At 36.7% G+C, this 17,795-nt stretch overlaps 1 protein-coding gene across 1 annotated transcript in view; it reads left to right on the top strand.

The window, feature by feature from the left end:
* The window catches only part of TOPAZ1 (testis and ovary specific TOPAZ 1), a 90,997-nt gene extending 73,616 nt beyond the window's left edge, over positions 1–17,381 (top strand). Inside the window, exons 17-20 of the mRNA XM_024245097.3 lie at positions 6,113–6,277; positions 8,177–8,380; positions 13,522–13,705; positions 17,076–17,381. Coding sequence (XP_024100865.3) covers positions 6,113–6,277; positions 8,177–8,380; positions 13,522–13,705; positions 17,076–17,295 — 773 coding nt within the window. The 3' untranslated portion in view covers positions 17,296–17,381. The remainder of the gene's footprint in view (positions 1–6,112; positions 6,278–8,176; positions 8,381–13,521; positions 13,706–17,075) is intronic.
* Positions 17,382–17,795: the final 414 nt, after the last annotated feature.

Below are 17,795 nucleotides of genomic sequence, written 5' to 3'. Positions count from 1 at the left end.
TTATTTTTTTGAAAGTTAATTACATTTAGAGTATTTCACCTGTGGTGGTACCTGGCACAGAGTAAATATTTAGTAAATATTAGTTGAGGTGGATGGATGGATGGATGGATGGATGGATGGATGGATGGATGGATGGATGGATGGATTTTCTTCATTTGTGTATCTTTATACCTTCCAAAGAGGAAATGGTTGGAGGTTTTGAAAGAACGTGTGTGTGTGTGTGTGTGTGTGTGTGTGTGTGTGTGTTTATACTATGAAATTTAGCATAAAGTTTAGCTCACACATGTGGACCAGTGCCTGTGACTACAGTACTAATATAAGCATATAAACAATGTTAATATTTAAGAAGAATCATTTCAGAAAAAAACGTGTTGTCTTCATTTTCTTTCTCTTTTTTTTTTTTTTTCTGAGATGGAATCTTGCTCTGTCGCCCAGGCTGGAGTGCAGTGGCATGATCTCAGCTCGCTTTAACCTTTGCCTCCCGGGTTCAAGCAATTCTCCTGCCTCAGCCTCCCAAGTAGCTAGGATTATAGGTGTGCGCCACCACGTCTGGCTATTTTTTAGTAGGACAGGGTTTCTCCATGTTGGTCAGGCTGGTCTCAAACTGCTGACCTCAGGTCATCCGCCTGCCTTGGCCTCCCAAAGTGCTGGGATTACAGGCGTGAGCCACCACGCCCGGCATCTTCATTTTCAATCAGTGGATGGATCTTCCCAGCACAAAGCTGTGTTAGACCAGGCCATCTTTAGTCTTTGATTGAATACCACAGTTCCATTTATATCTACTCATCAAGACCTACTACTTAGGTCATTAACATCTCTTTCTCAAATAATTTTCACCAAATGTGAACTCTGGTTATTTGCAGTCATGGGATTTTTAATTATTTCTAAAATACTTCTTTGTACTTTTCTGTTTGGCTTGAGTTTTTTATAGTAAATACTTATATTTTAAAAGTAAACATTTAAGGCCAGGCACAGTGACTCACGCCTGTAATCCCAGCACTTTGGGAGGCCGAGGCAGTTGGATCATTTGAGCTCAGGACTTTGAGACCAGCCTGGGCAACGTAGTGAGACCCTGTCTCTATGAAATTAAAAAAAAAAATTTTTAGTTAGCCAGGCATGGTAGCACATGCCTGTAGTCTCAGCTACTCAGGAGGCTGAGGTGGGAGGATTGCTTGAGCCCCAGAGGTCGAGTCTGCGTTGAGCAGTGATCATGCCACTTCACTCCAGCCTGGGCAACAGAGTGAGACCCTGTCTCAAAAAAAATAAATAAAGTAAACTTTTTTAAAACTAAATCAAGCAACTTAGCCTCATCCAAATATTTGTGAAATCAGATTTACTGTGATTTTTGTATTTAATGTGATCTTTATAATTTTATAAAATACAATTATTAAAATTCTAATGTAACACCTGAAATTTTCAGGTACCATCAGTGATGTGTATATCACACTTAGGAAATATCACACTGTATAATAATGTTCCTTTTATGTTGCAGTAGTTTTACATATTAAAGATACTAGTCCTTGATCTGTTGGGTATTTACAAATATTTTTCCTAGCTTTTCATTTTTCTTTAACTTTATGATGTTTTTTACATTTTTTGTTTTCTTTTGCCTACTGACATTTTTTCTACTTAATATAAACTGCTGCTTTTTAAATATTTAATAATTTTTGTTTTGTATCACGCTTTTTGGCAGTCCTTAGTCATCTCAAAGTTACATATTCATCCATATGTTCTTCCAATTTTTTCATTTGTTGTTAGTTTTAAATTTTGGTATTAGATGGGAAGTTAATTTTATTTATTTCCCCAAAATGTTTTCCCATTTCATCCTTTACTCACTTACTTGAAATGCCATTTTTATCATATATTAGAATCTTGAATCTGTTGGGTCTGTTTCTGCACCTTTCTCCCAAGCATCTCTGTGTTTCTATGCTAGCACGATGCTCTTTTTATTTAATATAATCTTAGAATATGTGATATCTGTCTATCCTCTCTCCTTCTGTCTCCATTTGTCTATCCACTCTCACTCCTCTTCTAAATTATTCTTTGCTATTCTTGTTTATTCTTTGAATGAATTTCAGAATTACTAAATCAGGTTTTAGTACGGTTCTGTAGGAAATTTGATTGGGATTATATCAAATGTATACCTTGACCGGGCTTGGTGGCTCACACCTGTAATCCCAGCACTTTGGGAGGCCGAGGCCGGTGGATCACTTGAGGTCAGGAGTTTGAGACCAGCCTGGCCAATGTGGTGAAACCCTGTCGCTAAGAAAAATACAAAAATTAGCCTAGCCTAACGCTAGGCTAATTTACCTACCAGGCAGGCTCTGGTAATCCTAGCTACTCGGGAGGCTGAGGCACGAGAATCACTTAAACCCGGGAGGCGGAGGTTGCAGTGAGCCAAGATCATGCCACTGCACTTCAGCCTGGGCAAGAGAGCAGGACTCAGTCTCAAAAAAATAAATAAAAATAAATGTATACCTTAAGGGAAAAATAGGTATCTTTAGATATTCCCGCATTTTAGTATTCACTGTTGGAAAGGATAATTATTTGTTGGATAGTCTCACTGACTAGCGTGGAAATTCATTTAATAGTTTTATGTTCCCAGTGTGTGTATTCAAAATCTTGTGTGAGTAATGACTGAATATGCATATGTCAGAAGGTAAGTGGATAAAGACAGGCTATTATGGAAAATATGCTCTCCCTTTGATTCTGAGATTGTAGACAAATAGAAAATATTTCCCAAATATGAAATAGAGAAAAACATGAAGATGAGTGCTATAACAACTTTTACTGCTATAAAACTAGTGTTAAGCCCACTAGTAAACTGTTTCTTATTCTTGGGAATTTAATTCTCATAAGAGTTCTCATAAAATATTCATAAAAGTATTTATGTTGGTAGAATTGTGAACTAGCTAGATTAAATTTAAAGCTATTAATTTCTAAGTGACTTCTCAGTTATCAGTTTCAGTCAACTTTGATACATAGAATAATCAGCTTACTCAGATTTTTTTTCTTGTTAAAAACAGAGGTTTGATTGTGTTTGGTCCATAGTCGGTATTTCACATTATTTCATGGTGCAGGGCCCCTGGGTGGGAATCCCTGTGCAGTACTTGACGGGGCCTGTGGCCAGGGGTGATGAAGCAGTATGGCTGGTCAGGCCAGGAAGGGGAGAAGGGCTGGGGGCTCCTTAAAACCTACTGAGGGGCGGGCATGGTGGCTCACACCTGTAATCCCAGAACTTTGGGAGGCCAAAGTGGGTGGATTGATCACCTGAGGTCAGGAGTTTGAGACCATCCTGGCCAACGTGGTGAAACCCTGTCTCTACTAAAAATACAAAAATTAGCCGGGCGTGGTGGCAGGCACGTGTAGTCCCAACTACTAAGGAGGCTGAGGCAGGAGAATCACTTGAACCCGGGAGGCAGAGGTTACAGTGAGCCAGGATTGTGCCACTGCACTCCAGCCTGGGTGACAGACTGAGACTCCATCTCAAAAAAACAAAACAAAACCCTACTGAGGGCCACGGGGTGGGGTGGGGGGGGGGGGAAGTGGGGCGGGGGAGGGTTTGCATAGAGAGGGGGTCAGGCTTAGTCCCAACAACTGAGAATTCCACTGCCTTGTACAGGCCTCAGTTTCACCACCAGGCCCCAGGGCAGGTCTGAGGGTCTGAGGTCTGTTATTCTGAGAGTCCTAGGGAAATCCAGCCATTCAGAAGCCTGAGATATTTTAGCATGGTGGCCAGGCCCCCTCTCCCAGGGGACTCATTTCCCAGCACCATCTCCATTATCCCTGCCCCATTCCTCAGAAAAAAAAAAAACGTGTATTTTATATATAATATATATTTTTTTATTTATATATAATATATATTTATATATAATTATATTAAATGTATACCTTTATATATAAAAAAAAATATATATATATATATATATAGTTTTCTTTTGTTAATGCTTCCTGAAGCCTTTGCGGGCACAGAAACCACAAACTGATCGGCTGACAAAAGTAGGAAGAGGAGAGGCAACCGGAAACCTTTGGGGAGTGGTTCCCCTCCATGCCCAGGTCTGTTCTCCCCAGCACAGCTCGGCCCACAACCTGGATGTGCCAGCAGGGACCATTACCCTACACGTATTGGGACATAGCTTGACCCCTTCCCCCACGGTCAGGTGGCTCAATCCTGCAAAGAAACCAAGGCAAGGCGGGGAAGAACCCTGCTGCCTGATCCCATGCTGCCCCTCACAGACCGTTGGTTGATTGACAGCACTGAACAGGTTTTTAAAAAAAAAAAAAAAAAACGACAACACAGAAAAACCCAAAAACCCAGACAGGGAGATGATGTGGGGAGAGAGCATGCTAGGTCAGATTTTTTTATATACCTAAACAGTTTGATAAAAATTTTAAATGAATCTCCTAAAATACCATATATACTTTACAAAAAATGTGACCATTACCCTACCTTAAATATAAAGAATAAGTATTAAATAAAGAAAAATGATGCAGTTTTTATGAGAAAAGGTTTACATAGTCTACTTTTTGTACATGGGGTATATCTAACAGATAAAAAAATAATTGAACTTATTCAATCAAAGTAAAATTCATTTTATAAGGAATGGTGAACTAACAGTTTTACTTTTAATGGGAATTATGTTTAACAGATGATCATACAGTCTTTGAAGATATTAAGTTCATTTACATTTCTCTCTATATTAAAATGTCAGCAAATGTAGAAGCAAATTAATGAAAGTGTCTGTCTAAATGAGTTAATATTCTTAAAACACTTAGAACATTCCTAACACATAGTATAACTCTGTTAGGTCAATCAGTCAATCACATGGGCCCTAGTAATTGAAAAGCTCCCTTTTAAAGTTTTATACTGGATACTAAAAGCTTTCTTTTGTCATGATATATTTGAATTATCAACTTTTTCTTCAATACTTTTTATATTCACTGTGCTAGGAAGGCCACAAAATAAAAGGATTACTTCTACATTTAGTTCAGTTGAAAAAGAGCACCAAAATATGATTTGAATGTTACAAATAGTAACGTTTCACTATGTGTATAATGATTAAATTAGGTAAATGATAAAATATTGACATTTCTAACATTTTGGTACCTCAGTGTTCTGTACTACAGTCTCCCATTGTTTTTCTCAATGTGAAAATCAGGGCAGAAATTAAGGAACTTCAGCATTATAGGTAATATTCTCTTTTTTTAAAGAGGGTCTGAGGTCTGTTGGTTTGAGGGTCCTAGGTGGGTGTGATGGGTACATAGGAGTTAATTTTATTGTTATGCTTTTATAACATATATTAGATATTCTTCTGTATACAACAACGATTTCATAATAGAAATTGTTTTTAAAATAGGCAGAAATTGTTAAGAAAAGCTATTCGCTGGCCGGGCGCGGTGGCTCATGCCTGTAATCCCAGCACTTTGGGAGGCCAAGGTGGGCCAATCACGAGGTCAAGAGATCAAGACCATCCTGGCTGACACAGCGAAACTCCATCTCTACCTAACATACAAAAAATTTAGCTGGGTGTGGTGGCACGCGCCTGTAGTCCCAGCTACTCAGGAGGCTGAGGCAGGAGAATCACTTGAACCCGGGAGGCGGAGGTTGCAGTGAGCCAAGATTGCACCACTGCACTGCACTCCAGCCTGCTGGGTGACAGAGTGAGACTCCATCTCAAAAAAAAAAAAAAAAAAAGAAAAGAAAAGAAAAGCTATTTCCCAGTAATACCAAAAACTAATTAAATTATTTATTGTGAAATTGTTAAACTTGTCCACATAAATAATATTTTATGTTAAAGCAAATATTCATGATAATCTGAACTTTTTTGTATAAAAATAAACATTTAAAATTAGTAATTGACTAGTACACTTAGATGAAGAATTAATTAAAAATAAGTATAACAAAGTGGCCATTTGTTTGCATCTTCTTCAGTTGATGATCATCACTATATAAGTTATTTCTAATAAATTTGAGCCATGGTTATCTTCTCTGAGTACATATATTTAAGTTTTGCCTATTTCTCCAAAAGATATTTTGAAACATTAGTTGTGATTATACTGTTAAGTGTCATTTTCGTGGTATAAACTATTCATATTTTTTTCTTTTTGGAAGAGTCAGAATGGATAATCAATACGCCTCTGTGGCCTTGTGATAGACTGGATGTGCTTAATCGACATAATTTACTCTGTACAATTGCACATGAAATCTTAGCCAAGAGCCTTTATAGACAGACATTTGAAGTTTTGCAGAATCTACCAGGTTTTCAAAATTCCCAAGGTATGTTTTTAAAAGTCTATCTTAATTATCTCTTGCCCATCTGGTGTTTAACTGTTAATAAGAAACAGCTATCCACCTGTTTTGATTGAGTTTTATATACCAGCATATTTTTTAATGAAGTAGTTTTCTGTAAAATGTGTTCTCTGCAAATTGAATATGCTTTCCTGATGGTTTAAAAAAATCTGAGATGCTTGTCTTTGGGTTGTTTGTCAGCAGTTCCTAAGACAAGCATTTTTATCATTCCCTTTTCCCTACTTCTGTCAAGTCATCAGCAAACAATATGTTTAAATGCCCCGAGCAAGCTTTTTCTCTTATCACTGAATAAATACAGAACTTAGTTTACATTACCTAGGAACACAGGTAAACTTGAAAGAAATGGAGGAAGTGAAACAGATACCAAGTTCAAACACCAATGTGGGAAATGGTAGTTAGTACTCTTGAATGTTGGGTGTCCATGAGCAAAAGCTTTGGGTCAAGAATGAGCTATGTGATAGGTTCAGAGGATGATGAAAACATTAACCTGAGGGCCTCCTCTCAGTACTTTCATCGTATTATCTATAAATTTTCACTTTTCCACTTAATTCCACTCTGCTCCTGTATTGTAATGAGCATTCTTATCTGTTTCTCCTTATACAAAGTGAGCTCAATCAAGATGGTACTATTTTCTTTACCTTGGTATTCCTGGCCCAATGGCTGCTATCTAGCAATCTCTTAATATACAATTAGTTGGTAATGAAACAAAGTAGTAATAGGGAGATTGGACAGATAGTTGTGCCAGATTTTGGAAGACCCTAAATGTCAGGCTAAAGGAGTTTTCTTCTCTGTGTATAAAAAGGGATCACTAGAGTTTTGGGTCTAGGGAGTGACATAATGAAGTTGGTGTTTCAGGAAAGTTCCTCTGGCGGTAGTGTTTACGAAAAGACTAAAAGTAGAGAGATTAATTTCCTGATAAGGCCTGGATAACTAAAAGATTCTAAAGCAGTAAAGAACTACAGTCTAGCTCACAGACCCAGCTGACTGAATATAGGGAATAAAAGAGAAGTCTCTAAGATGACTTCTCTTTCTTCTAAGAATGACTGAAGGAATAGAAAACCCATTAAAGGATTGTTTTAAATTTGGCAGTAAATATTAATTAAGGGATGATTTGTTTTTAGTCAAGGGATATACAAGGCTAAGGTCTGAACTGTAGATATAATACAAACAGAATTGAGAAATTATTCAGGACACTACAGATACACAGTTACATGTGGGAATCAAATACAGAGGTCTTAATGCATCCTCTGAAATTTTTGTCAAGCTTCTTTTTATCTTCTCTATTGCAAAGGAAGTTAATGATTTTTCTTTTGTCAAATGCTTTTTCGTTTCTGACTTAGAGAATATGTAAGATAGGCTGGGCGCAGTGGCTCATGCATGTAATCCCAGCACTTTGGGAGGCTGAGGCAGGCAGTTCACTTGAGCCCAGGAATTTGAGATCAGACGATATGGGTGTGTTCAGGGTGGTATGGCCGTAGATGAGCCCAGGAATTTGAAACTAGTCTGGGCAACATGGTGAAACTCTGCCTCTGCAAAAAAATATAAAAATTAGCTAGGCCTGGTGGACCTGTAGTCCAAGCTGCTTAGGAGGTTGAGGCGAGAGGATGACTTGAGCCCAGGAGGTGAAGGTTGCAGTGAGCCAAGATCATGCCACTGCACTCCAGCCTGGCCGATAGAGTGAGACCCTGTCTCAAAAAAGGAGAAGAAAAATAAAGAGAATATATAAAATGATTGCATTTTAGTGACTGTGACTCCTATAATGGGTAAGAAAGGGTCAAGGGGAGGAGAAAGAAAAAGGAGTATGAGATGGAGGTTTGAGACACTTTAAGATAAATGAATTTTATTATATCATTTTTTTTATTCCAGAAACTGTGGAAGTCTCACAATATAGCCTTCTTTTTAATAAGCTTCTAGGTTCCTGTATAGAAAGCAGTAGTCTTGGTATGTCATCCTCTGTGGCAGAATTCATGATTTCAAAGAGCATCCCTATTGATTTTTGCTTTCTCAGAAGATTAATTACTTCTTTAGGAAGGAGTCGTTTATGGCTCAAAGCCAGAGCCCACTACAAAAGTAAGTTACATTTAAAATGTTTTAATATATTGGTTTATAATTGTATTCTCTAACCCAGAATTTATAATATTTAAGATTAGATATTTATATGTATTAAAAGAGCAGTAATACATATTCAAATGTAGTGGTCTCAACAGATCTGTGCTCTCTTTTGAAACCTATTGTTTCTCTTCTGTTTCCAGTTGCTTTCCTTATTTCCAATATTTCCAATTTCCAATCTTTATTTCTTGCACAGTAGCCTGTCCGCTAGAGGGCGAGCAAAGGGAACAAATGACAGGATAGAACCAGGTTGGCATATCTTATAATAAATAATACAAGCGTAAAACAAGTGGGTAGAATGAAGTTTAAAGAATATCTGTTTTTATTTATCTCTGCTATATCCCTAATTGTTATAACTAAAAATATTCAATAGCAGGTCACATCAGAAGCATAAAGGCTGTCATAACAATGCAACATAGTATATGTTTTTCACGTGGCTTTTAGTAATAGAACTTTGTTAATCTACTTACAGCTGTTGTTCTCTAACAAATAAGCCTGGAAAATTAGTGCTTTCTCTAGTCCAAGCCACCTCGCAGGTATTTTAATTAGAAAAATTAGAAAGTAATTCCATGTATGTTCTAGATCTAGAAAAGAATTGTTTTTTCTGCCTTCATGCAGTAATTTGTCTTCAACTACCATTTCTACCACTATCATGTATATAACAAATATTTGAGTGCCTACTCTGTGTCACCCTGTACCAAATGTGTCAAATATCCTAGCCACTACTACCTGAGCTGGAAGTGTTTTTCAGGTGGCCAGCTGTGATCAGTGTAGCAGGTGGTAACTTTTTTCCCCAACAAAATGGGAAAGAAAATATTAGGGTACATTACAGGTAGTAAGTTTAATTATTTGATAAAATTTTCATTTCAGTTGCATGTATGCACGTATGTATACTGGGTCATTATGCAAAATGTGTTTCTTGTAGGTTATAATCAAAAGAAGTTTTGAAAGCTGAGTTTTCTTAAAAAGGGTGATCAGAAATTTAGAGGAACAATAGAATTGTTTGTTCATAACACCTAATTTCAATTGTGTGGTTATGTTTCAACTCTTTATACTATTTACCTTCAGACTTCTAGAAACCATACACACACACACGTGTGTGTGTGATTTTAGTTTCTAGAATTGAAGTTAATGGGAATAATTTAATTTCATATAACTGTGCAACTGGGGGGAGATGCCATCAGAAGGTGTTTATATGCCACAGGAACAAATATAAGCTCAGACATTTAAATGAGATTTTTATAAATATTTCTATTTTTTTAGTTGGAAATAAAATTTTATATTAAAGCATCTAGACTTAATCATTTACTTTAAAATTTTTTAACAACTTTATAGAAGTATAATTCAAAAGCCATACAACTCACCCATTTAAAGTATACAAGTCAATGGTTTTACTGTATCTACAGAGTTGTGTAACCATCACCATAATCAACTTTAGAATAGTTTATTCATACCAGAAAGAAACCTCATATCCATTAGCAGTCACTCCTCATTCCTCCAAATCTATTCAGCCCTAGTAAGAATTACTTTTAAAGATTTTTTTAGCAGTGTGTTAAAGCAATCAATGCCTGTGTACAATACAGTACCTTTGTTATTGGAACTTTTCCTTTTATCTAATCACATGTGTTCCTTATTTCATATGCAGTGTAACTTCTGAGACTTATGCAAGTGAGGTTACAGGGTAAAGAGTATTTTTGTTTTTTAAGGAATGTACCTGAATTATAAAAATGAATAAAAATGAGTAATTTACAGCCAAATGAGTAATTTATAGCCACTGATCAGTCTTCAAAACATCTCATTTTCTAACAACATTGACATTAAAATTATATTGGAACTCCTTTTGGGTTTATCTTCAGACATAGCTTAACACTTGCAAGAAGAGCCTTTCAATGGTGTATAATCGTGTCTAGTAGTACTTTATTTGGGACTTAAGGCTGACTTTCTTCAAGGCACTGTTAAGACTTGGTGCCAGTGCCTTTGTTTTGACTTTTTTAAAACTTTTTTTGTTTTAATATTTTTATGACTTTATTGAGATAATTTCACATATCATGAAATTAATTCACTTAAAGTATATAATGCATTCATTTTTGGTATAGTCACAGAGTCATGCAGCCATCACCACCATTTAAGTTTAGAACATCTTTAACACCTCCAGAAAAAGAAACCTTGTACACATTAGCATTTATTCTCCATTCCCTGGTTGTCTCCTCTTCCACCCTAGTCCTAGGCAACAACTAATTTATTCTCTGTCTCCATGAATTTAACCATTCTAGACAGATCACATAAATGGAATCATTCAATACATGTGTTTTAGTGACTGGCTTTTTTTTTTTTTTTTCTTGGAGACGGAGTCTCCCTCTGTCACCTAGGCTGGAGTGCAATGGTGCAATCTCGGCTCACTGCAACCTCCGCCTCCCAGGTTCAAGTGATTCTCCTGCCTCAGCCTCCTGAGTAGCTGGGATTACAGGCGCGTATCACCATGCCCAGCTAATTTTGTATTTTTAGTAGAGATGGTGTTTCACCATGTTAGCCAGGCTGGTCTCGAACTCCCAGCCTCAGGTCATCCACCCGTCTCGACCTCCCAAAGTGCTGCGATTACATGCATGAGCCACTGCGCCCAGCCATGGCTGGCTTCTTATACTTAGCCTAGTGTTTTCAAATTTCAGTGTTGTAGCATGTATCAATACTTTGTTCCTTTTTATTGCTAAACAATATTCTATAGAATGGAATTTGTTTATTCATTGGTTGATGGACATTTGAGTTGTTTCCACTTTTTGGCTATTGTGAATAGTGCTACTTTGAATATTCACATAAGTTTTTATGTGTATATATATGCATTCATTTCTCTTGGGAGAATTGCTGACTCATACAGTAAATCTATATTTAGCTTTTTGCCAAACTGCCAAACTGTTTCCTGAAGAAGCTGCATCATTTTATATTTATATTCCCACCAGCCATGTACGGGATTTCCTGTTTCTTTATATCTTCACCAATACTTGTTACTGTGTTTTTTATTTTAGCTTTCCTCCTAGTGGGTGTTAAGTAATGTATCATTACAGTTTTGGTTTTCATATCCCTAGTAACTAATGATGTTGAGGACCTTTTCATACAGTTATTGGTCATTCATATATTTTCTTTTGAGAATGTCTATTAAATCCTTTGCCCTTTTTTTTAATTGGGTTTTTTTGGTTGTAAGAGTATTCATACATACATACACATGTACATATGCATGTGTATGTATTTATATACATATGTATGTATATATGTATACATATATGTATGTATATATGTATACATATATACATGTATATATGTATACATGTACATATGTATATATGTATACATGTATACATATATATGTATGTATATATGTATGTATATACATTTGTATGTATATGCATTTATATACACTCTGGATACAAATCCCTTGTCAGATATATGAATTACAAATATTTTGTCCATCCTGTGGGTTGTCTGTTACTTTCTTGATGGCTTTCCCTTGCTTTCATGTCAGACTAATCAGGAGGAGGTTGTCCAGGGACAGCAGAGTTTCCTTTCTCATGCTCCTGATTTGTTCTCCCTTGTCCTAAAAATACTGCTTTTCTCTCAGAACTGAGAAGTCAAGAGAGAGATGTTATTAGGGTGTCTTTCCATTACTTTCCCCCCAGAATCAAATGTGAGTATTTTTCTTCTCACGTTTCATTTTGAGTGAAAAAAAAAATCGTATTAGTAGATTTCTAGTTAATTTGTTATTTTCTGCTTTTTAATTCTGGTAAGAAAAGTTAAATAAGAATTCATGTAAATTATACCTACCAAAAACTAGTAAAGTTAATGAGTTAACAGTTTGTTGCTCCTGGCAGTGACCTAGAGAGGTGGGAATACCTAGTGGTTAGGAATCCAAAATCTGGAGCCAGAAAGTGGGCACCCCATGCAAGCTTAGAGAGCCTGAGTGCTTACCAAAAGCCCCTCGTCCATAACATGGCAGTAATGGTACCTAATTTCAAAGGTAGCATATTGTCAAGTTAAAATGAGGTAAAACCCATGTGTTTATTAGCACATGTACCTGGCACGTAGCAGGTCTTCAAAGATTAGCCATTACTCATCTTAGAAAGATTTCTTGAAGAAACTCATCCTAACAAAACAAAACATTTTAAGCAAAATTTACATACATATTTAAATTGGTTTCAGTAAAATATAATAATATAAAATTGCCTATATATAGTTTGGATGTTCTGGAAGTTTTAAAGGTATTTCCCTACATATCACTCCTAATAAGCACCTAAACAATTTAAAAGTTAAATCTCTTCTCTTGAAAAGTGAAGTTTTAAAAACATGAATTGGTGAATGTAGCTACAACACACAGATCACCTACAGGATGGAAATGTATTTTATGCCTAGTACTTAGCACAATGCCAGACATTTAGTAGCAACAGTAAATACTGCATCAACTATAATGGTACTATAAATAACTGTGCTCAAAAATAGTTATTCTGAAATTGTCTTGTGTTTACTGTGGCTTGAAATAAATGTCATTTGCCGTAATAAGGCTCAAAAGTCATTCTTCAGAGTGTTTTTTTAATGTTTCTCACTTTTTTTGTTTGTTTTTGTTTTTGTTGAGATGGAGTCTCACACTGTCGCCTAGGCTGGAGTGCAGTGGCACAATCTCGGCTCACTGCAGCCTCTGCCTCCCAGCTTCAAGTGATTCTCCTGACTCAGCCTCCCGAGTTGCTGGGACGACAGGTGCCCGCCACCACACCCAACTAATTTTTGTATTTTAGTAGGGATGGGGTTTCACCATGTTGGCCAGGCTGGTCTCGAACTACTGACTTCAAGAGATCCACCCGCCTCAGCCTCCCAAAGTGCTGGGATTACAGGCGTGAGTCACCACACCCAGCCCTTCTCACCTTTTATTTAATGTTTCAAAAGCACTTTACAAAGAATAATGCCAAATATACTAGGATAAGCTATCATGTAATTTGTTAATCTGCTTCTAATGTGAAGACTTATTCTGTGTAAGTAATTATCACCTGTAGGTATTTCAGAAATCTAGGTTTTTACCTATTGGGTTTTAGTAAAGTTTGACCTATTATTTAATTTTTCAGGTGCTCTTTCCTTGGGTTGCTACCCACCATTGGAAGGAAATTTATACCGAAAACTTCTTCTAATTCCATCTTATTTATCTGAGATTGAAATGCTCTTAGCTATTGAAATCTTCATGGTATCTAATGCTAGTAGTATTCAGAGTCCTGGAACTTCTACACAGATACTGCAGATAGTTTTGAAAAGGTTGGTTGACATAACTTTAACTGCATTCTGAATGTAGATCATGACTCCCCACACCCACCCTAGGATGTAAATGTTTTATGTGTTTTTATATATACATATATATTTATGTATATATTTATATATGTACTTTGTGTGTGTGTATTGCAAACTCTCAGTCATTTAAATTGAGAAAGGATTAGACCTGTTTGAGGCTTAAAACCAAACAAGTTAGTAGCATTCGGTAAACACTTTAGCAACTTCAAAGATATAGTTAGATGTTCAAAGAGATGGATCCTCTTTAGATACCAACCTTTCATACGTTTAGAGATCAGTACCTATAAAAATCTTTATCTCTAGTCAACTCAAAAGATCAAAGGACTAGTGTCTAAAAGGGAAATACGTGATCATTTATTAGGTTCAGCCAAGAATACCATTGAAAATAAAGCCATCAGCCTAGTTTCTATATTTTATAATGCTATATATGCATAAATATAAAGTAGGTACTGTACCAGAGTGACACCCTTTCACGTAATTTTGTTTGGAATCCTAGAATTTAGGCATACAGTAGATGGTGTGCCTAAATGGTGGTATGCCATACGATTTCTTGTCAGCTTTATCCAGGAAACTTGCAATATAAGGATCTCCTGGGAATCCTGTTTTAGAGCTTCTTGACAAGAATTTTGCTTCAGTTTACTGGTGTGACAAACCAGATCCTCTGGTTGAATATTACATTAGTTATCTATTGCTGTAGAATAAATTATCCCTGGACCTAATGGCTTAAAACAGCAAATAGTATCTTAGTATCTGTGGGTCAGAAATTTTAGAGAGGTTTAGCCAGATGATCCTAGCTCGGGAATTTTCATGTGACTCAGAGTTTTTCCACACAGTTGGAGTCAAGATGTTGTCAGAAACTTTAGTCACCTACGTGATAGCTTGCTGGAGCTAGAGGATCCTTTTCCTAGATGGCTCACTCAAATACCTGTTGGGTGGAAGCCTCAGTTCACCACATGGGCCTCTCCATAGGTTGGTTAAGTGTCTTCATGACATGACTGACAGTTAATTTCTCCCAGAATGAGTGATCCAAGAAAGAAAAAGCAAGGAGGAAGCTGCAGGGTCTTTTGTGACCTACATAAAGCAAGAACTGTGAAGAGTCTGAGATTTTACCCTATTGCAAGCTACAAGCTAACCTGCCACAGTTTCATAGATGGTAGCATAAGACACAAGACTCCTGTGTCGGAGACAGAGGACTTTATTATTTGTGGTACACCAAACAGCATGATTATCTACATATTTGCATCATTTCCTCTTGCTCCTAAGTCCCATAGATGGGCCCACATGGATACCTACATATGCCATGAGTTCTGTAACAGGAGAGGAGTACCCAGCTTAGGAAACTCAAATATTTTATGAGTAACAAGCATGCCTGCCCTTTGCTTTGCGGGGAGTTACTATCTCCATCATCTAAGACTGTGAGCAAACCTGCCCTTTGCTCCAGAAGAAGAAACTATCTTTATCTTTCAAGGTTGTTCACTATATAATCCTTGTAATTTAGAACAAAGGGTAGGCAGTGACTCTTGCAAAACTTCACAAACTCAAGAGACCCATGGAGAGTTGTCATCCAACACCCTAGTATCCAAAGTTACATACTGTCACTTCTGTTCTCCTTTTTTGTAGGTGAGTCTTTTGATCCAGTCCACACTTAAGGGGAGGAGAATTAGGAAGTAAATTATTTTAGTTCCACCTTCAAAAAAACCCACTAAAATTCACCTTTTTTCTTATAGTTCTTTTTTTTTTCAGAGGGCTTCCTTATTTACCACTGTGCACTATGGTGGATAAGGGATCTAGGCTCCCCATCATCCTAATGAGGTCATGGTTTTCTCATAGCTTTCTATTCCCCACACACATGCAACTTGTTTATTTACTTATTGAATTTGGAAGGCATTTGTAACCATAGTGCATAACTAGTGACATACCTAAATCTTTGATTTTGTCCAAACCAATATATTTTGTCTATTGTCATTATCATGCTAAGCCCTGCCTTGTTACATTTACCTCTCTCTATGAGACAGAATTTTATTCATCTTTAGACTTTTTAGGACTGCACATAGTTGGCATCTGTACCACCTACCAGATTCCTGGGCACCTCTTTCAAAGCTAGAATGTACTAGAAGGTACCTGACCAGTCTTTCCTCTCTGTGACCACTGGTTCCTGTTTCAAGTGCAAGTCCTCACTCCTGTCACTCTAGACCATACTGTGATGTTAATGCAGATAGGTTCCTACTCAGAACTTGCTGCTGGGCCCCGTAGATACCAAGAGTGGGAAGCAGTGAACACAAAGAAAAAAGTGATACTTAATGTAACAGCCACACCTCTATTTTAAATAGTTCCCGTTCCCTACCCCAGAGGAAAAAACTGACATAAGGTGTGAATTTTAGGCAATTCAATGCAGTCACAATTGATTGCAGATGGCGCTGATAGAAAAATTATTAGAAAAATTAATTCTGGCACTTAAGGAAGCACCTTAAATCAGTATTGAAGAAAATAACCAGAAATATAATAAAGCCCCTATAGCTATACAATTTGTTACCAAATGTTAGCTACATATTAAGTATTTGCTTATAAGTAAAAATAGTCAATATCAAAGTAAAACTTAACATGTGAATGTTAATTCTAAACTGGATTACATTTAGTATTTTGTGCATTCTCGTGAATAATTGTAGATATTCACTTTCAAAATACAAAGATATAGGTAATTAGCTGTGTTCTAAATCAGTATTTTTCGAACTGGGTTGCAGACTATTTGTGTGGTGAAATCAATTTAGGGTGTTACAACCAGCATTATTTTTAAAATCAGGGTTTTTGTCATCAGGGTAAGTCTTGTTTTGTCAAATTTACTTTTTATGTATGAAGATATATACTGGGCCATAATATGTCTTTTTTTTTTGGACAGAGTCTTGCTCTATCACTCAGGCTAGAGTGCAGTGGTGCAATCATAGCTCACTGCAGCCTCAACTTCCTGGGCTCAAGGCATCCTCCCACCTCAGCCTCCTGAGCAGCTGGGACTACAGGCGCATGTCATCATACCCAGCTAGTTTTTAAATTTTTTGTAGAGATGAAGGTCTCACTGTGTTGCTCAGGCTGATCTTGAACTCCTGGCCTCAAGCGATCCCCCCAACCTGAGCCTCCAAAGCGCTGGGATTATACCACTACACCTGGCCAAAATGCCTTTCTTACTGTGGGTCATGATCAAAAGAGTTTGAAAGCCACTTTTAGAAGAATATGGTGAGAAGACTATCATAGCTTAGTACCAGTAAATGTAAATGACTATCTTTTGAAGAAACTATATAGCTTTTTTAAGAGTTTCTGACTTTATGAGGTGTTCATTTTATAGGTGTGAAGACAACCAGTCTCGGAGCAATGATGATTATCAAGCTGCAGTAGAAAGGTTAATTATGGCTGCTCGTATATCAGATCCAAAGCTTTTCGTTAAACACATGACTGTCAATGTTAATAAGGAACAGGTTTATAGTTTGGAACACTGTTCTGCCCTGAAATGGTTAAAAGAGAATATGAAGTGGGCTGGAAAGGTTTGGCTTTTCAGTAACCATTAGCTAATAAAGTCTGCTCTTCTTTTTTTTTTTTAGTTCAAGTAATCATTGTTGAAAATAAAAGGCAATAAAAATAGACAGTTTTCACTATATTCAGCTCTTTGACTTTATTGACTTACAGTAAGTTAATAGTTTTAAAGCACTAAAAATTTTTATTGATATGTAATTTTCAGTTATTTTATTCACACAGAAAAGTGACTTTTCAGATTACTTTTTGACTTTAAAAGAAACTAAGCATGGTAAATCCCACTTTATTCTGAAATCCAAAACTGAATACTGTGCAGCATTTAATAAGAGGGAGACATAATAGGGAAAATATGCAAGCAGGTAACTGGAGTTTTCAGGAAAACATTTAGGGGTATGAAATAGGTTTAGTGTGTACTCAGTCCAGTCTCTAAAGCTGTACTACATCTGTAATCGAGAATAATAAAACAATATTGAAAATGAACACAAAAATTCAGAATACTTTCTGAATTATACCAGAAAGTTTAAATTACCCTCTG

This window comes from Pongo abelii, chromosome 2 (genome assembly GCF_028885655.2).
Source record: "Pongo abelii isolate AG06213 chromosome 2, NHGRI_mPonAbe1-v2.0_pri, whole genome shotgun sequence".
In the NCBI taxonomy this organism is placed as follows: Eukaryota; Metazoa; Chordata; class Mammalia; order Primates; family Hominidae; genus Pongo; species Pongo abelii.
Note: the sequence above shows the minus strand (reverse complement) of the source record. Positions and strands in the feature narration are given on the sequence as shown.